This window comes from Haemaphysalis longicornis, unplaced genomic scaffold (assembly GCF_048455015.1).
Source record: "Haemaphysalis longicornis isolate Haplotype H1 unplaced genomic scaffold, Haemaphysalis longicornis Haplotype H1 scaffold_12, whole genome shotgun sequence".
Lineage (NCBI taxonomy): Eukaryota > Metazoa > Arthropoda > Arachnida > Ixodida > Ixodidae > Haemaphysalis > Haemaphysalis longicornis.
Genome location: NW_027526225.1, coordinates 105,988,566 through 106,009,687, shown reverse-complemented (window position 1 = coordinate 106,009,687; position 21,122 = coordinate 105,988,566). Strand labels below are relative to the sequence as shown.

General features: G+C 46.3%; 1 protein-coding gene across 4 annotated transcripts in view; it reads right to left on the bottom strand.

Annotated features, from left to right (window-relative positions):
• The window catches only part of LOC144163198 (uncharacterized), a 94,199-nt gene that overhangs the window by 11,881 nt on the left and 61,196 nt on the right, over window positions 1–21,122 (bottom strand). For all 4 annotated transcript variants that reach the window (XM_077694032.1, XM_077694035.1, XM_077694033.1 and 1 more), the window contains 8 exons: window positions 17,150–17,279; window positions 14,229–14,416; window positions 12,103–12,257; window positions 6,671–6,910; window positions 5,027–5,252; window positions 3,283–3,669; window positions 1,118–1,285; window positions 12–197 (listed from right to left, as the gene is read on the bottom strand). In XM_077694032.1, coding sequence (XP_077550158.1) covers window positions 12–197; window positions 1,118–1,285; window positions 3,283–3,669; window positions 5,027–5,252; window positions 6,671–6,910; window positions 12,103–12,257; window positions 14,229–14,416; window positions 17,150–17,279 — 1,680 coding nt within the window. The remainder of the gene's footprint in view (window positions 1–11; window positions 198–1,117; window positions 1,286–3,282; window positions 3,670–5,026; window positions 5,253–6,670; window positions 6,911–12,102; window positions 12,258–14,228; window positions 14,417–17,149; window positions 17,280–21,122) is intronic.

Below are 21,122 nucleotides of genomic sequence, written 5' to 3'. Positions count from 1 at the left end.
GAGTGTTTTACCGGTGGACTCCGTCCTGGCACACTGCGGCGGGCTGTCCTCGGTGAGCCTCCCACCGGACGAGGCCCGTATCACGGCCCGGTACACGGTGTTGGCCGCCAGCCCTTCCAGAACCTCCTCTTCGTCGTCGGGGTCCGTGATGTTGAAGACCTTGCAGCTCTTGGGGTCGTACTTGCTGTACTGGCAACCTGCGGGAGAGTGGGAAAACACATTCGTACACACTTAGGTACATACAGATAGAGATCCATTCACACTTGCTGCATGCACGCCTGCCTTTTTTGTCCAGTTAAACCGTCATTAACTTCCATTAACTTCCACACACAGCGGTTGTAAATACACGGTCTCAGTTCACACAACCCAGCGTCCCCACGAAACCAAAAGTGGGGTGAATAACTGTTAGTTACACACCTACAGTAAAACCCCGTTACAAGAGACACTTGGTTATAAGAGACATTTGAATGAAGACGGTTTGGTTGATTTTCCTATATTCGCCACGTTGGCAACATTGCATACAAGAGCCCTTGGTTACAAGAGACATTTCTGGGGTGCCTTAAGTGACCCTTGTAATGAGGTTTGACTGTATAAGGCACGTTTACACACTCACTTGGACTGGCCTATATTTGCTTTGGGTTGGCTAACTACCAACAAAATGCAGTACAAGGAAAAAAAATTTTTTTTTTTGAAATTATTTCTTGTGAGCTTTAGAGAACGAAGAAAAGTAATCAAGCTCAACATTTTTCCATACGCTGGGCGGTACATGGTCATCAGGCAGAAATGATGATAGGCATCGATTGATTGATTTATTGTAGTGTTTAATGCGCTGATGCAACGCAGGCGATGAGGGCACCGTAGTGGAAGGCTCCGGATTAATTTTGACCGCCTGGGCATCTTTAACGTGCGCCGAAATCTCGTGCACACGGGCGTTTTTGCTTTTCGCGTCTGCAAGAAAAGCGGCCGCCGCGGCCGGGAATCAAGCCTGCGTCCTCGTGCTCAGCAGCACAACGCCTTAGCCACTGAGCCACTGAGGCGGGTAATGACGATAGGCATGCCGTTAAGGGGATGGCCAGTGGTTAAGGCCGTCTAAACCGACAGGGGAAGTGAATCGTACCAGAGGCGTCGTGCAATGCCATCTTGTGGTAGCGCTGGAACACCGCACACGCTTCGATCTGGTAGCTCTCCACGTACGACTTCAGGGCGCTGCACTCGAGCTGCCAGCGCATCAGAAGCGAATGCGCACTGTCCCTCTCCAGTGTCACCTGGGTGATCTTTTCAAGCTCTGTAACAACGCATAGGGAGGGGGAGAGGAGGAGAAAAACAGACAGACAATAAAATTAGGTCACCAGGAGAGTTATTCTGAACAATAAAAAACCGCAATTTCCAAACACGGCTCAGTAAGAGCGTGTCTATTACCAAACTCGTTTCCCCGTTCAAACAACTTACAATCCCAATGCAAAGGCAAAGCAAAGCCTGTACAAAACACACTTGTTCTAGCAGTACACATGCCCTTTATCGACCGCAATCAAAGGCACGTTGCAAAGCTCCTGCCTGACCCCTTTATTAAGCAAGGCGCAGGTATATTTTTAACCTCTACAAAGCTTTCACTCCTCAACTCCACTTGGACAGTACTACTTAGGAGGTAAATTTGTCAGGGTCCTGCAATCACACTCATTGGAGATAATAACACTGACAATGAGGATAGACTGCTTATCTTAAATAAGATGAAGTGCACTCACACCAATGATGACAAGGCGTTCCGACGTTCACACTGACACGCATCCGAACCTACCGTATTTTCGCGCATATAACCCGCACCAGAAATGCGAAAATTTCACTGGCAAAGTAGGGGTGCAGATAATACGTGGGGTTTCTCCTTTAGTGCAGCTTCACAGCAATGCGCGTTGTGCCGTGAAGATGACCTTGTGTACAACAGTGAGGACTGCGGCTCAAGTGATATCTTTAGCGAGAGCAGTGACACTTGAGTGAATTGTGACTTTCGCCTTGCAGTCAGTGTATTCTACTTGCTAAATATACGCTTTTTCTGCCTACATTGTATGTGATGGGTTGCTTGAGCCATAGCTTTGGTGCAACCTATCCTAGATCAAATGTGCAGGCAATACGCAAGGATTTTGCTGAAAGTGGGGGTGCGGATTATATGCAGGGGCGGGTTATACGCACGAAAATATGGTATTCTTAGAACAGTCGTAGTTGGCATTCTTTGCCAATGCTGGTCGGCAAAGACGCATTGTAACATACAAACAGAAGAGAAATTTTTGCTCGAGGCCAGGTGTGTACACTTGACGATGAAAGTTTCCCGCACCCGACTGCAACGACAAAAGCTCACTTCTCCGCTGCCTGGTGGTGGTAAAGCTCCTGCTGCGTGCATAGTGATCATGCTTCAAAGCCTGCTGCTTCATTTATGAGTACGAATCGATCGATTGCGGGGTTTCATGCTCCGAAGCAACGCCTAGGCTGTGAGGCTCGCTGTAGTGAAGGACTCCGGATTAGTTTCAACCCCCTGGGGATCTTAGGATGCACCAAAACCTCGACAAATGGGCATTTTCACTTCTTGCTTCCATCAGAGAAGTTGCCACTGTGGCCAGGAGTGAACCTGTATCCTTGGGCTCCATAGAGCTTCATACTAATGTAGACATATATATAGACCAATACATAGACATAATATAGACCAATATAGACTCATAACATAGAGGGAAATCTGGTGCCACTGTCTAGGGGAGCCGCACTTCAGCGAGCATTCCATCATGTACCGGGCAGGCACGTTCCCCTTGTCCTTGGCATGGCTCATGAACAGGCTGAAAAGTTGGCTCTGGCTGCAAAAAGGCGACAATATTGCTGCGAAAGATTATTCAAATTTATTTTGCCATTATAAAAATTGAAGCTCTAGAAAGATTTATTTGCCACCGATTATTTAGAAGCTTCACGGACAGTGAACAAGAAAAAAATGTGACCCCTTTTCGCTGAATTTTGGCTTCAAGACAAAATCGAAGCCATACGGCTAGCTAAGCCAAGTAGGTGAGGAACGTCACTAGCTGCAATGGCGCTGCCCATGGTGGCCCGCGATCGCAGCAACAGATTTCCCTCTAGGATGTATTAGGATGAAACTCTGTGTTGGCCTCAGCACCACAACACCTTAGCCACTGAGCCACCGCGACGGGTTTTGAATGCAAATCCAGTACCGAGTCGTCAGACGGCCAAAAAACTAACTCCGACAGCCGAAATCGCATCCTGGAAGCCTCGACCGTTGCGTGCACTCACCCTTGGAAACAGGGATGACACACGTGGTCCAGTGCATCTCGGAAGCCTTGCCGGCGCTCTGCGCGGCCACCGCAAACTGGTACACGTTGCTCGGGTCCAGGCGGAGCATGGTGGAGGACGCGTTCAGCTCGAGCTTCCTCCACTCCAGCGACTCGTTGCAGCTGTAGGAGCGCGGCAGCATCCGGGGACACCAGAACACTGTGTAGCTCACGGGTCCCAGCGGGGCGGCCACCTCCCCGCCGCTGCCACCCTCCCCTTCCTCGGCTGAGGTGGACGTCGAGGAGGAGGGCAGGGTGGCCGGCACGCGAGGGGAAGGAGCGTGCCACGACACCTCGTAGTGGCCGGAGCCCAGGGCGACGACCTTGATGTCCCGCGGCGTGTTGATCACTGCCGAGGGAAATTCAGGGCGAGGGATTCGTTACACCGCCGCACCCCCGTAATCTGCTTGGGGATAGCGACATGACATTATTCAAACACTTGCAGTGTGAACGTTCCGTGCTGATTACAATTAGTGCTCCGGGCTTGCGGATTAATCCGAAAAAATCTGAAAAAAACTCGCCAGTGAAATTTTGACCAATTCGGATTTGTTCGATAACCACTGATTTCAGAGCACACGGAGGCGAAAAACTGACGACCGTAGTTCGAACTTCAGGATATCCGCTAACTGATCCACACCACTAGATGTTTGCACTTTTCGGCCGTAGGTACGAAATAGCCACCGGTCCCACAAGGAGGCTTCTTCCCACAAGACCAGTGCACTTGTCTAAACAAGGGTTGTCTACCCGGGTATAGGCCAGTTCATGAATGATTTTCCAAACTTCCAGAGGTATGAAATAAGTAACACCGTTCAACGTCTCTAGTTTTGCAGAGTTTGCACTGAGGAACCTCGCTGCGTGCTGAAGCTTCTCGCACCACCTATCTCCAGCGCAAACGTTGAAAGGGCATTTTCTATGCTGAGGATCATAAATCGAAAGCAGTGCACTTTAATCAGCGACAAAACTCTCGTAAAGCATGTTAGCGTGTATTGCAACAAGCTTGAGGTTGTGTAATAGGAGAAACGTACATGTTTTGTCTTTTAACTATTAGTGCCTGTCTTCATATTTGTGTATTCAAACCTTTGAGACAATAAAAGCTTTCCGCGAGCGTTCTGAGGTGTTCCGTGTTCAGACATCATTTCACGGCTATGATTTGGAGTATTTAAAATTAAGCGAAATAAAATCTGAATTTGGGAGATCTTGTTATTTACAGGATACAACCTCTGAAAAACATCGAAATTTCGCTAAAAAATAAACTCCAGAAACCTGGAGCCCATATTATAATGTACCCTGGCCTCACAGTGTGGACAATTGATTGATATCTGCAATGTGGGCATTACAGTGTTTATGATTAGCAAAAGATGGTAGACAAATGGTAACTGCAAGCCTGATAGCGCACTACATTTCGGAGAGAGGGTCAACTTCAGCAATCACCCCTGGTCGGCCACTGAGACCAAACAACAAGAAAAAGATGAATGCTCACAAACATAGCAGCAATATTTAAACAGTGCATTGGCAAGTAGGAATGAAAGGTATCCGAAGCAACCAATAGCAAATCTTTCCAGCGAGACCTTGCTTTTTAGGGGCCAGTTTTCAAACAAGTGGAGTCCAGTCGACGAAACATTAGAAAAGGGTCAGGACACAAATTACCCTTCAAACGCATACACTCAGGAAAAGAAAGAAGCCCCGATGGACGAGCCAGAACTTACGCTCGTCGTACTTGTCGACGCGGAGGCTGGAGTCAACCTTGGAGAACCCGATCTCGTTCTTTGACCACAGCCGGAAGTTGTAGCGCGAGTTCCGGAACAGCCCGTCGAAGGTGACCGTCGGCATTGCCACAGTCTTGTTCTCACACCCATCGTCCGGCATGCCCTCTTCGCAGCCCACGATGAAGTACTCAATCGTGGCGCCTGCCCAGAGCTTCTGTGGGAGAGCCTGCATGTATACGAACCACGCAAGGCGGAAACGTTACTTGAGCAAAGAAACTACAGAAGTTCACACAACTCACCGACGTTTAAGTGCAGCTAGCTGCAAAACTCAAATCCCCACATGCCAGTTTACCCATTACCAGTTTGCTCTCCGTTCCCCTCGGCATCCCAGTTCAACAGCGATGCAACGCGTCAGGCATTTTAGAAAAATCGCCGCTTTTCTGGTGAAGGCGAAAAGCAAAAATGCCCCTGTGTACGCGATTTCGGCGCACGTTACGATCCCCAGGTGGTCAAAATTAATTCGGAGCCCTCCACACTACGGCGCGCCTCATACCCTGCGTTTCGTCGGCGCGTTAAACCCTTCAATCAATCATCAATCATTTAGGAAAAAATCAAGAAGTCAACAGTTTTTCTTTCTTTATTTCTTAAAGCGCCCTTGGACATATCTTAAGTTACCTTGCGTCCAAAGTGATTTCTCAAGATGTGCCATATACGACTAACTGAACAGATTACAATCTTTGCCTAGACAGGTTAAAGTCAGCTGCTACAGTCCGGTTCTGATACAGTAACCCAATATGACATTTCGGAAAAACCAAGAAGTAAAGTTTTTCTTTCTTTTTTCCTTTTTTTTTTTTTTCAAGCACTCTTAGACATATCTTTGTTACGTTAGATCCGAAGTAATTTCATGAAATGCGCCATATACAACTAAGTGAACAGATAGCAACCTTCACCTACACAGGTTAAGAACAGCTGCTACAACCCGGTTCTGATACAGTAACCCGATGAACAGCAGCGAGACGCGCCTCAGACTGCGGCAACTGAACACAAGCAGAGGACCAAAGGAAAAACAACTGGCGGGTGACAGAAGAAAAAAATGAAAGCTGTTCCACTCAATGTGAAAGCTGTCGGAAGTGCAGAGCAGTGATTCGCTATAACGGGCTGTAGCGCCATTCTCCGCTCACTGTTACCCCCAAATGCAATTCCAATTTCCTGCCTTCGCAGTGCTCGCACGCCCCCTGCCTGAAACTGCGCCAGCGGGACTTCTGTTCTCTTCATGCTTTTCTCCCTGCACGTGCAGGCGTTGCACTGCCACATTTTACGTTTACTATCGTAAACTCAACGGGCGTCCTTACCTAAAGGAACGCGGGCGCTGCCGGTGAATTACGTATATTTTTCCTCAAATGTACCTGTAGTTTTCTTTGCGGTAAACAACGGCAAGATGCATGGCAAGCGCCAGCGTTTCACGAGTTTGGAACGCTTATGACTATATAAAGCGCTTGGCATTCGAAGCCTCTGGGGTACGCCGTGAACAACAGCGTTACCCCGGGACGCCGCCTCGGTGCTCTATATAGTTGGGTTGAGCGAGCGAGCTAGGACGACAAGGTGAGCGCCTAAAGTGCTCTGCACTTAAAAGCCTGCACTCACCTCAAAGTTGAGCATGATGCTCCGCCTTCCCTGGTAGTTCTGCACCTTGAAGCCGCTCCTGCTTATCCTGGGCGGTGCTTCGGGAACGTCCTTTAGTGTCCTCTTCGCCATAGTGACGTTGTTCGTCCACAGCTCGTCGAACACAGCTTCAGAGGCCCTTGCCCGAATGTGGAAAGTGTACGTTGTGTATGGCAGAAGATCTTGGACCAAGTGCGACGTCCTGTTGAACACTCGTATCGTCTGGTGGGGTAAATACGCGAGCTCTTTAGACTGAAGCACACACGTTCAAATGGGCACACGGAAAAAAAAAAATTGGCCGCGTATCTGCTCCTTTCGTTGCAAATGTCGACAAAAGACGATAGCCTTTGTCGACGTTTATAGAACCGCATTGCCCCACTCCACGTGCGTAACAAGCAGAATGTGGAACCTATCTAGTGGAACCTTGCGTAGCTGTTGCCGCTTGATTTGTTAAAGTTCCTCCAGAAGATGTATTGGCGTGCGCGACAGCAGGCGACAGTGCGATTTTTTTTTTCTGCAGTATATGTAGTATTTCGCGACCGAAATTTCTGGGTTTAAGGGGACGTGCTCCTCCAAACAACTTTTTTTTTAATAATGAAGTTAGGAGGCTGAAATTTTCACAGCTTGTAGAGATTGAGCTCCTCTGGTCATATATGTAATCAGATTTTAAATAGCTGCTCCGGATAAAATGTTGCGCAGCATGACTTTCAGAAAAATGGCTTTTTTGTGCACACTTTTTTTTATAGTAAAAATTTTTTCTGAAACTTTTAAAATAGCCTAGGTGGTTCCTTATGAACTGCAGAGTGCACAAATCTACCTGAAAAAGCCTCATCATCATTTTCCTCACCATGAAAAAAAAAAAAGACTGGTACTGTGCCTTTTTTTGTTCTGTATATTTTTGTTTTATGACCGTCAGAAATATCTAAGGACACAAATTGCATAATGAACAAGATTTGTGCACTCTACGTGTTATAATGAACATCTGTGCAAAATTTCATCCTGATACGACAACTTTAAGTGGGAAAATAAGTGTGCACAAACTCAGAAAACGGACAAAAACAACAAGCTGAGAAAAACGCAATTGAAAGTTTATTTCTTTGGCAGATTCAGAAATTCTTGCTCAAACAACATGAAACTTGGTGGGGATACAGTCTGAAATGTCCACATTGAGGTACTAAAACTAGAATGCTCCTGCTGCATAAGTTGCACCCTCACGGTTTTTGCTGGGGTAGTCCTTGGTATGGGACCGTTTCACCAGGCTGCGGCAATGGGGCTAGCCTTAGCAGTCAGCTTGGCACACATCTGCCTGATTCTCTGCTGGTCACTTGCATTGCTTAGTCTGACCAGTTCTTCTGAAGGGAAGATTCCCAGTTCTTGGAGAACTTGCTCAAAGCTAGTGTGGCCCCTGTTGAACCACAACCCTGCGAGGGCAGTGGCAGTCTCCACTACAGTGAACTGCAGGTTGTACGATAGCGTCCTGTGCCAGATGCGCAGTGCTGCTTCCGTCTCCATGGCATGGGATGAGCAGTCGACATTTTTTTCACACACAAGAGGCATGAAAGGCTTGCCACACTTCCTCCTCTTGCTCATCAAGCTTTTGGTAGCGGCTACAAGTACAAGTAGTTTGACAGCACCCCAAAATCCAGGCAGAGACCAGTGTCAAGAGAAATGGCACTGCCAACACTGTTGTGGCTCGTGTCTTTGCTTCTGCCAAGTACCATCAAAAATCACACTGAGGTCAGTCTGACCAGCTTGCAACGCAGTTACTTGCCTTGCTTCAGCAAGGTTGTCAGAGACGGCTTTTGTGGCCGCAACATGAACTTTCTTGGCAGTGTTGTAGAACGTCTTTTGATGCTGTGGTTTTGGTAGACCAAGAATGGCACAAAACCTGCACAGCTGATCGTGTCCGATGCCAACCGCGCGTGCAGCGAGTACTGCTTTCACATTGACGGCGAAACTATCACGGGGCCTTCCCCTGCAGAGTTCCGGTTTGCGGCCTCCGCGACCGACGGCGGCAGCACGCTGCGACGAGTAAACAGAAGAAATCAGTCCCGCAGCCACTCCCGCAGGGCACTTCTTGTTTTTGCACTTCAGTTCCAGTACCGATGCGAGGCCCTTCCGCTTGTTCGCAACCTCAACTACGACGAGTTCGCACTTCCCGCACGTCGCGCACACGGTGCCACTCAAGGTCAGTCAGCGCGCCGACTTCACAGATAACTGCACCGCTCCCGTGGCTGGCTGTCTCCTCACCTTGGAAGGCTGCCGACTTCTTCTCCGATGCGCTTATAAAGCCGATATCTTCGCTGATAAAATCAGCCCCACCTGGTAGAGCCGCGCTTGCAGCGCTTGAAGGCCCGGCGCCGTTAGGCCTCACGGTGCCGGTCGTGCCGGCATTGGCCGTGGTCGTCACAATGCTGCGCCGCTTGCGCTTTCCTTTGTACCGGCATGAAGTACGCTGCTTCCGGCGTCAAAAGTCACGCTTCTCCTCACCGTTCACGATTAAAAACACACGATAAGGAAATAGAAAAGATAGCGCGAAGTAGCGAACGGAACGATGCGGGCGATGGCGGCGATGGCGGCTCGCAAGCGGCAAGAGCCAATGGCGGTCCCGCTTTCGCGTCACGTGATTTAAATGCCCAGTGGGAGCTCGCAAAACAAGCGGGAAGAAACATTTTTTTTATTTTTTTTACGCGGAGATACGAAGCTGGCGAGCGGCTCAATCGAGAGAAGGAGGCTTGATCTACCTCTCTCAAGTGACCGAAATGGCGGCGAGCCACGCTGCCGTGCGGAATAAATTCTCAAACCTGGCCGAAATTTGGCTTGATTGCGCGATTTCTTGGGTCACCGCGAGTCATTCAGACACATTTTTCACTAAGTTCTCGTTCGTATTTCGTTTTCATTTTTTTACCCATGAAAGAAGGATAGTCAAAGATGCTAATGCAAGGGAAAACAAAAAATCGGTATATTTCGAAAAAATCGCGTTTTTTCGACCCGCGTGTCCCCTTAAGTAGCCCAAGAAAGACTATCGTCTTACGGCAAGAAAGACAACGGCTTTGCTGGCGGCACAGTTTCCGTTTTGCTACTTTTGTTTCGAGCTACAGGACAACACTGTCCACACAGTACGTCCATTCTGTTAGACAACCTAGTCTCAATGAAATTCTAGCTGCCTTGTCTTTACCACGAACAATTTAAACTCAACCCAAAAACTTTCGAATCAGAGAGACACAACTGTTATCACTTGTTTCAGTAACCGAGAGGTTTCATGAAGTGGTACTTCTTAATTTGCATTTACTGAAAACCAATTCATGTTGGCCTCCAGTCTGCCCTACGTTTCATAAATTCCTCAAGATTCAAAGGCGTATTCTCGACGAAACATAGCCTGGTTCTCTACAGTGACAAATTTTGTGCGTATTGCGAATTTACATCGATTCAGGGTCCCTCGTTGCTTCAAAAATTGCAAAGCAGGAAACAAGACTGGCCAAAGAGCAGTAACCAATAGTGAATTGCTGTGACACTGTTTCGTAAAACTTTCAGTTTCAACGACACGGAGTCCGGGACTACGGTGCGATTGTCCGAATTGCCCCTTCTGTTCCTGTTTTTTTTAATTCTTCTTCACTTAGTTTTGATGCGGCCTACGAAAAGGTACAAGGCCAACTCTTATGGCTGACTAGCTTGGTCAGACCCTCCACGGACAGCAGACAGTCTATAAAAGGTCAACAGAGAGCACAAGATGTGAACAGGACCATACTGGCATTCACACTTTGTGTAATTTTTTTCTCTGCATTTGTTACGAGTCCTTCAAGCCCCTAGGGTTCATTTGTTATACTACTACACAAGCCAAGGATAAACTTCAAACAAGCTCCAATGCATCACTAGTGTCGTGCCGCAAGTGTATGCTACTGTCGAGCATTATGCCTCGCCCTTAGCGTCCAGCTAATGCCAGTGATGAATACTTGAACATTTTTTTGCTATCTCCACGAAACATCAAGTAGGTCAGTTTAAATACAGGTCCACGCAATGCCCCATATTTGTGAAGCACATCATAGCAACCTTCAGCAATCGAGTTTAGGTTCGGACACTTCTCCCCCCCTTGCCTTTTTCTAGTACACGGTGCAAGAAAGTCCAAAACCCTTAGTCCAGTCTAACAAGAGCTACCGGTTAATGTCTCAAATCTGCACTATGCTCAAGGGGGCACATAAACCAAGAAAGTTTATTTTTGCAGTTATGATGAGAAAAATTGGGGGGAATATGCTGTTTTTCAATCTGATCGTAGATATAAAATTTGTTGTGTAAAACAAATATATTCAAATTTGTTTGCATTTTTATATTTGATTTCTTCACAGCTTTCGTAAAAGAACTGCTATAGGGATGCAGCTGAACAAGGTACCAGTGAACTGTGCACAAACCAAGGAGGGCAGTAAGACTAACATCATCATTCTAGCTCGTCTGTAGCAGAAGTTAGACCGTTTGAAGTTTGCGCCTAGAACGTGGGAACTAGAACAACTGGTTTTGCCTTGAAGCCCAAACTTCAAACAGTCTTAACTTCTGCTACAGACCAGATAGAATAATACTGTTAGTCTTATTGCACTCCTTGGTTTGTGCACAGTTCACTCGTACCTTGTTCAGCTGCATCCCTACAGCATTTCTTTAACAAAAGCTGTCAAAAATTCAAATAAAAATCCATATAAATGCTAATATATTTGTTTTACACAAAAACACAAATTTTATGCCTACAATCAGAATGAAGAATTACATACGTCCCCCAATTTTTATCATCGCAACTGTAAAACTGAAGTTTTTGATCAAAAACCCATGTTCCTTCTTAAGGTCGCGCTAAACCAGCACACTGACCGGCTATCCGCAGTCAAAAGACACAAAATTCCAAGAAGCACGCAATGAAACTATCTTTTTTTCGGCTGCCTCCGCTTTAGTCAAAAACACATGTGCGAGATGTCCCCTCCAGGGGAAAGAAAAAAAAAACACACTTAATTCTTGTTTTTTTTATGCACCGAACAGAGTGACAAAAAAATTTCAACCGAAAAACAGTGTCCTAAAAAACTAAAAGCTGTTCCAAGATGCTGTTGTTTGTACACCCCAGTGTGCTGCCAGCTAAGGGGCTGACAATGAGTTGGCCTTCCATCTCACAAGGCAGAAAGCCCAGAAACTGAGCTCAAGTCTCCCCCACTGCCATTTCCATCAAGCCAACAAAAGGCTATTGTTCTGCCAGGAAAAAAAAAAAAAAAAAGCAGGCAGTGTCAGGCCAGGCAAGCAGCACTTAACGGGTGAGACTACGAAAGTGAAAAGTGCTGCCGCCGACAGAGCTAGAGACAAGGAAGGCGCAGGTTTCACGAAAATGAGACTCGGTAAGATGTTCAACGCTACGCAGAAAAAAAGGACACGACGAGAAAACGAACCTTCCACTTTGACTCGAACTGCGACACATAGTAAATCTCGTAGACCACCAGAAGCTTGCGGTTTTCCCGCTGTTCGGCGCACGCGTTCCAGCTCAGAGTGATGCTCCTCTTGGTCACTGCGCTGCTCTTGAACTCCGATGGCTCCGAAACTTTCACTGCAAGAACGGGCAGCCCAGGACCATTCAGTCAGCAGTTTTCTATAACACCGGAACCCCGGCTTGCAAAATGACACACCCCCTTCTGCAGCAGAGTGATATGTCACTAGTACTTTTGCACCTAGTTCATCATCATCATTATCATCATCTTCTTCATCCTATCTACGCCCACTGCAAAGGCCTCTCCCCTGGATCTCCATTTATCCCGGCCCTGTGCTAACTGTGACCAATTTATCTCCGCAAACTTCTTGATCTCATCTGCCCATCTAACTTTCTGCCGCCCCCTGCCACGATTGCCTTCTCTAGGGATCCACTGTTACCCTTAATGACCAACGGTTATCTTGCCTTTGCATTGCATGCCCTGCCTACGTCCATTTCTTCTTGTTAACTTCTACTAATATGTCCTTAACCCGCGTCTGTTCCCTGACCCACTCCGCTCTCTTCTTGTCCCTTAATGTTACACCTATCACTTTCCATTCCATTGCGTACTGAGTCGTCCTCAATTTAAGTTGAACCCTCTTAGGGAGCCTCCAAGTTTCTGCCCCATGGGTGAGTACCGGTAAGATGCAGCTGTCATACACTTTCTTCTTCAAGGACAATGGAAGGCTGCCATTCATTATCTGAGAATGCCCTGGTTAACAAGGAATTGCTTAACCAGGCTGCCACCTGGTTAACCTATGGTGAATTCCTGAAAGTGGTCACGTCGAACCCCCAAGCACACATTTGTAACCAGTCGAGCTGTACTGCTGGTTGATATGCAACATTTTTGCCTCTTTGTCAAGTACAGCTCGCTATAGCAGTTAAGCCCGTCTCCTTCGCTGTGCCACTGCTGAATTAAAACTAGGACATGGTGGCCTTCTTTCCAATTTCAAACAGATCTAGAGAAAGAAATTCCACTGTACATGACGCCCGGCACCCATCGACAGATAGTAAATGTAACAGACAGACCTGTACCATGTCCTTTACTGCAGCCCTTTCAAAACAGCAGTCCGACTTACTTCATGCTGGCAGGCATAACTAACTTAAGAAGGGGAACACTGGTCTTAAAACAACTTCTTTTAATTTTCAAGCAAACTCTGTGAAACTTGTCAGACTTGCTGCTTTTTCCACACGGATTTCAAATATGCCATTATTTTTTCATCCGGTCCATTAGTTCTCCAGATAACTAGAGATAATCAGCCATTTTTGGTCAAACAATAGACAAAACAGTGTTGGCCATACAACTGTAGTCCTTACATTTTCCAATACTACTATGGTGCATGCAATAATAATCAAAGCAGTTTTTTGATGCATCGCTTGGAACTCAATTTATAGATCATTAAACTTCGGTGTCTGAAATGGGCATTCGAAATGGGTCCTGAGATAATTAGTTCCTGGGATAATCAGAGATAATTAGTCATTTTTGGAGGAACAATAGACAAAACAGAGTTGGTTATAAAACTGTAATATTTATATTTTCCAACACTTTGAGCCCTGGTGAGTGCACTAAGAGAATCGTTTTTTTTTTTATGCACTGCTTCAAACTAAGGTTACAGCTCATTAAACCTTGGTGGCACCAGTGGCAAGGTACCACTTCAAATGCCCATTCCAAATACCAAAGTTTCATGAGCTGCAAAATTAGTTCCAAATGATGCATAAAAAAAGTGATTGTCTTATTGCACTCACCAGGGTTCATAGTGTTGGAAAATGTAAGGATTACAGTTTTATGACCGACACAGTTTTGTCTATTGTTCTTCCAAAAATGGTTATTACCTCTAATTATATCGGGAACTAATTGACCAACTAAAAAATAATGGCATATTTGAAATCAGAGGGGAAAACCAGCAAGACTGGCAAGTTTCACAGAGTTTACTTAAAAATTAAAGGACGCTGTTTTAACAGGAAACCGGAAATCTTCAACAGGAAATCTTCAAATGATAACAGATGCGTCTGGAGTGCACAGTATTGGAAGGAAACGCAAAATTCGCTCACTGATTGCCAGATGGCGCAAGGTGTAGTTGAAGCGCCTCTCGCCAAGTGCGTTGGTCCCAGTCAAGACGAAGCGAAACTCGCTGCTTTCCTTGCGAAACACCGGTTTCGAGTTGGTTGACCACGCGCAAGCCGAAACGTTGTTCACGTGCGATTTGAGGGGGCATTCCCGGTAAAAGCCGCCGTGCTTGCTGCAATAAAGAAAAAATTGTGGGTGATTTCTCAGTCATAGGACTCGGTAAAACACAAAAGTGAAATGTGCACTGAAATCTGCGGCTGAGCATGATTTGCGGGTCGGCGGCTGTCTTGTGGATGTGCATGGCGAGCGACGTCCTGCTGGCGGGTCGCTTCGGCAAAGGTGTACTGGCGTCATCTCTGTGACGGATATGACGTCAGTGAAATCTTGGTGGATACCGGCATAAAACACTTTCGTGTTAAAATATAAAACCCGAAAACTAACAAACCAAAGTATAACGTGCTCTTAAGAAACAAAGGTTACTTCCCCACAAGAAGACCCTGTGTGCAGGGGTGCACCCTCTACAGGCCGCTTGCTTCATTGTACTGGCGTCATTTCGGTGACGGATATGACGCACGTGAAATCTTCGTGTATCCCGGAATAAAACACTTTTGTGTTAAAAAGGGCAACGCCCGCCATCTAAGCCCCTAATCAGAACGGTTGAAGTGTGGCTTTCTCAGAGGGGCCATGAAGACAAAATACAAGTTTGGTTGATTTAGGATACTGCTTTGACCCTATAACAAAGGCGCCAATTTCATCGCAAACTTCAAACAAGTAATCCAGATATTAAAGAAAACACATGAAGCGGTGACCACTTTCCAGCCACCTCCTACGACGTCACAGCCGTCGGCTTAAAGGAGCCATGAAGACAAAATACAAGTTGGGTTTATTAGAAAGACTGCTTAGTCCCGATAACAATGATACCAATATTATCGCAATCTTCGAACAAATAACGGAGATATTAAAGAAAACGTGTGAAGCAGTCGCGACCCCCTAGCCAATTTCCCGCAACTTTTCTATGACATCACGGAACCTTGTTTGTGCGATTGGCGGCCGCCCAACTGACCTGTCGCGACGACACGTGACTGGACGTCTGTAATGGGGCCTCTAGTTCCATTCGACCGCATCATTTGAATGCTAACGTGCAGTTAACGCACTGAAAATTATGTTTTATTGTCGGCCCGTATGACGTCATTCTTGCTCATAACACGTCACTGTGGCGCAAAATTTGAAAGTTTTTAAATAATTCTGGCTTTTTTTCGTTAAAAAAACATTTTTCGTGTCTCTAATGGAGCTGAGTGAGGTACTGAATCCCAGTTCTTTCAAATTAAACGAAGTTGTATTTTCTCTTCATGGCTCCTTTAAAGAAGCTATGAAGAGAAAATACAAGTTTTTGTTATTCCAAAGATTTCATGTTTTATAGTACCCCCAGCTCTTCTCCGGATGCAAACGGTGCTTTATTCACTGAGAAATTCCTCAATTTAGGTTAAAATTTTGATTTTCCCACTAAATCGTGTGTTTTCGTGGTCGGCAATCACATCACAGGAACTGAGCGCTCTGCAGCCGATTTGGAATCCTTGTTTACCGTTAGTGAGCCTAGATGGCGCCACCGTACCGCGGCAAGCCGTTTTCTGCCTTTGGTTTGTTTTTTTACCGTATTTAAACCTGGCTTGTTTTTGTTCAGGGAGAAAATAATCGTTCCGTGAAACATGGTGCTTGCTCGATAAATATGGTCACGTAAGACACCGTCGCCTGTGTCAATCGGCCAGTGTAGTCTGAGACAACCCCAAAGCCCCGCAGTGCTGTGCATCTAAGTGAAGCATAGTGCGCGCAGTACCAACAGCAGAACGCATCAGTACTTCTATGTTTACGTGTGCTTTCATAACTTCCAGTGTTTGTCCCACCATTCTTACTGCTTTAAAGAAACGTGCCCTAAATTTAAGCGCAAATAGCTCGTTCGGTAAGCTTATAAGCTCTGCCTAATTTGTGTTTGCTTTTGCCGGCCTCCGCCAATCGCAGAGATGGCTGGTATGACATCATAGGTTCTGTTGGGGAAAATGAGCTAGTGGGTCGCATGGCCATTCCCTTATTTCCTAATTATGTAGATTGTTTGAGCGAAGTTTACATCAAAAGTGGTGTCAGTATGATTTTAACGAGGCAATCTCTTGAATGAACCAAACGTGTTTTCTCTTCATGACTCCTTTAAGCCACTGCCAAGAAAAATCATTGGGCAATAGTAGCGGGGCCTATAAACCCATTATCGCATGACTTAAAAAAGTTAACATGCAGTTAACACTGACAACTACATTTTTACTACTCGTCCATATAGCGCAAAATTTTGAAATCTTGTCACTGACCCTCCTAAAACTTCTTTCGTACTAGAATGGCACCGAATGAGTAACCACGGTCTAATTCCCTTTAATTAAACGAAGTCATATTTTGTCTTTGTGGCTCTTCTAAAGGCACGTCTCTACCTAGTCACAATTCTATGAAATAATCTAACAGTTACACAGCTTCGAACTCTGTAAGTCGCAAAAACCTAGTACTTGCAGAACTGAAAACATAAAAAAATCCCGGGCCATCTCCACTAACGTGAAAACTGGGGAGGGGGAAGGAAGCATGCAGTGTATAAGCGTAATCTTGCCGCCCTGGCGTTTTTGCCCACGGAGATGAAACCGTTCGGGGGTAGAGGTACACAGCTTGGCTGTAAAAGTCTCTTGTCTTTGAAGCACGAAGCTCTCTAGCACGAGGCATAAACGAGTGTCCCGGTGTTTCTGTACGTCGACTACATAAGACGAATGAAGATCACGACGACGACGATAGGAGACGCCAACAGCCTCAGCCCCCCTAAGGGGCTTCGCCCCTAATACTTGCCCTGTCGCGTTATACAAGCCGTATGAATGCTTACTCTGTGTACGCAAACATCTCTCCAAGCTTGTACTCCGTCTTGACACTGTTTGGCGTCGGCTCCCAGTAGCATGTCACATTGCGGAAGTTGTAACTGATGCACCTGAAGTTCTCTACTGGAAGCGGTGGCTCTGCAAAACAAAACAAAACAAAAAGGAGGGGGGAGCAGTAGTAAAATTCACGCATCTCCACAAAGTGAATCATGGCTATACTCGGATACAACTCAAGAAAAGTGCGGTTTTTCCTCATCAAAGGACCCCCTTCCAGCCAATGGTGTCGCCGTATCAATGTGACGTCGCGGTAGACCGCCTCCACGCCGCGCTCACGGAAGAAATCACAAAACATGTTCTTCCGCGCTTCCGGACTTCTACCAAAATGGCCGCCTCCGCTGTTCGCGTCAAACCGTCGGCGTCGTCGGGCTCTCTGAGGACGATTTTTAGTGCCGTTCAGTCGTATTCATTGTTTGCGTGTTGTGTGCAGTGTTCTTAACATGCTCGGTAATGACAATCGCTACGGTGTTTTTTCTTCTGCTTTGTGAGCGCTCGCGTTGCCGGTAAGCAGCCGCCGCTGCAGTTACTGCAGTACGCTGTATGATACGAAGCTGTCGTCGTCATCCTGTGCGGGCGTTTGGCCTTGAGCGTGAAGTACCGTTCTACCGTTTAGTACCTCCTGTGTCTGTGCTACCCACGTTATCGCACCAGTGTCTGCGACAGGGGGCGATAACTCCTTGTTTATTTCTCGTAGATTACGCCAGCAAGTTATTAACGCCATGGACAGTACGCACGGAGCGAAACGCAAGCCACGCGACGGCGCGCGCTGCATTTCGTTAAAGCATATATGTCGAGCCGTGTGTCCCAAGTCCATGTCGGGCACAAGCGTATTCGCCCAAATTGTGATCAAGTTGCCAAATACAAGAAGCAGAATTTTCGCACTTTTTGACCGTGAATACGTACGAACTGTAGCTTAGCTACGTGATGGGATTTAATATGCCACCTTTTCTATTTTTTTTCTCGGTTACGCTGAGATACCATTGTTAAATGTGTTAATTGCCACAAGTATGTTTTTGTCGCCTGTTTTTTGTTGGAGTGCCTTAAGTTGTTGTTTCGGACAAAAACCTTTGTGAATTAAATACGAATAGGCATCTGCTTTGAGTTTGCATTGTCTATGATAATTAAGATTCCACAGGAGTGTTACCACTGTAAGTTCAATTTCATTGTCCCGTTTATGCTTTGTGAATGAGCTGTGGTTCGCGATAGTGACATTGCATTAGCTAGATTTCACCGGTATGACCAGCTGCAACAATGCATGTGAAGACATGAAACGCAGCACTGAAATCAAATAAACCACCTTTCAGCTTTTTCTACACATGCGCATGCATATTGTTCACCAAATCAAATTCTTGCATGAGATGTCCATTATTGAAGCTATATAGACACTGCCCGCCTTGTGTTTGTCTCTTAAGAAGCTGCTGCTGCAATGGTCATCTGCATGCACGTGCTCTAAATTCAAAATAGAGCATTCAGGGTGGAAAACAGCTCAGCATTTCATCCATTCTCACTGTTGCGTCACAAGTGGCCGCTGGAGCGAGAAGCTCGCTGCTCCAAGTCAAATAGCAAGCTGCTGCTTGCCACAGGACTGTTCGCAACTCAACTCGTGCAATGTGTACACATATATTAGGAGTGTAAATCACAATGACAGAACATGAATTGATGCCCACTGCATAACACAGGCAATGAAGTCTGTTTGAAGGGTTACGTAGTGATCTGCACTGATTGATGACATGTCGGTTGAGTTGATGCATGGAACCACACATATGGTACACATCGCTGCACTGAAACTGGTCAATGCATATCATACTTTTCTTGCTACGCAAAGGCAAAATCGGATCATATGTTCAGGAGGAAATTTATAATCTCGCCAAATATGCACTACATGAAATGATTCCCATACATGGGAGGATCGATTGAAACCAACCTTGTTTCCCCTTCCCAAAGCTTTGGGGATTGTTTTTAACATTGTGATTCTGCATTTTATCCAGTGGAGTAGGCAACAGATAAAACCTATTTATCCTAAGTCGTGCGTAAGACAGCAGATAGCTAAATAGAATCAAATTAGAAATAAAACACCGAAGCAACGTTTCTTGTCCTCACTGCTGTATCCTGTCAGATTTGGCTCAGACAGCTAAACAGACGCACTGCTGGATTATGCATAGCAAATGAAACGAGCAATAAGACACTTAAACAGATTTATTTGTTCTCCATGTTCTACAAGAAGACAACTTGGCTCAGCCAGCCACACGGACACACAATGTTCAGTTACATGCTTTCACGTGGGCATTTAATTTGCAACTTTGTTTCTGCATCCAATACACGCATAAGTGTCCAAACAATGTAAAAAACGTGGGGTGAAAACTCGAGCTAGCGTCTTTTCCTGTAGGTGAAACTTGCCTTTATAGCCATTTATATAGTGTCGCACAAGGAGCCGTAGAGCCACACACTGCAGATGATTCTGCTTGAAGTGAATTTGCGAACTCGCTTGACTCTGCTTGCACACACCTCATGCTACACATGCGAATAGCCATCCTCCCTGTGCAGCGAAAACTATCGCATAGTGCAAGCGTGGCCCTGCTTCCAGAAAATAGTTTGTAACAGTGTGGGTTTCCTCTAGCTCGAGATGTACAATTTTCTTTTATGGATACGTCTGCCACGCAGTGTCTTGTCAGGACTGCATTCATTCGGCCTAATTCCTGCACCACACTTGCAACAAATGAAATCGGAAACCAAGCACTGCAACAGCCTTTTCTGATTCTCATAGCTACATATCAAGGCAACCAGTCCTGAGCCAGCACCACTCAATACACCGCTCAGTTCACTACAGCAAATGATATCATGCATCGATTGTTGAAATAACTTGTCACCCTCACTGTCATACTGGAAAATCCCTGTCGACTCTACAACACAGCATACAACATTCAGTAATGGCAAATGAAATAAAAACTAAACACTGCAATTCCATCTTCTGATTCTCATAGCTACATATCAAAGCAATCAACCATGAACAAGTTACGCAGCACACACAGGCAGCTCAGTTAACTCCAGAAATAAGTCTTAATAACGCACACAAACAGCATGTCTGGTCTTCTCTGCTGTCTGATGGAGTTTCTTGCTCCTGCAGCTATGGAAACACACCTACTTAAGCTAAATTGCGCACTCCACACTAACTGAAAGGGGCAAAGGTGGCACTGGCGAATAGCTGGCCGCCTTACACATCTTCAAAGGACTCGATACCAGATAGGTCACTGTCGGAGTCCATGTCATCTTCATCCAGATGGATTATAATAAGTTGAACATGCGCACTTGCTCCACCGTCTCCCCTGAACTTAGTTTCAATGCTGATCACATGCTGAACTGCGTTTGCCCAGTGTTGAGCTGTTACCTTGGCAGCTTCTTCCCTCAGGAGCACCTCTACATCTGCCAGCTTAAATGTGGCATTTCTGGCTGCGACACCTCGTTTCATCTGCGCCCATATGAGCTCAATGGGATTGAGCTCACAATGGTAGGGTGGGAGCCTAAGCACAATACATCCTGCCCTTTCAGCTGCACCGTCAACACGATATTTGATGTACCGTGTCTTTACAGAGGTCACAAGGCTGAGGAGCTCCTTTTTAAGCATTTTTTCATCCCAAGCAAGTCCTTTGGACGTCAGCCAGTCCTGAACGACCTGTTTGCGCGAAGACGTCGTAGGCACTGCTTCTTCCAGCCGCGAGTGGTACGAGGCATTGTCCATGACAATTACACTACCTTGTGGCAGTTGCGGCAAAACGGCGCCAAACCACCTTTCAAAGCGGGTGCCGTCCATCTCCTCGTGGTAGTCGCCGGTCTTCGTACCCCGAAAGATATCCAGGCAACCACTGACGAAGCCGTCCTCGCTGCCGATGTGCGTTACAATCAGGCGCTGTCCTTTCCCTGACGGCT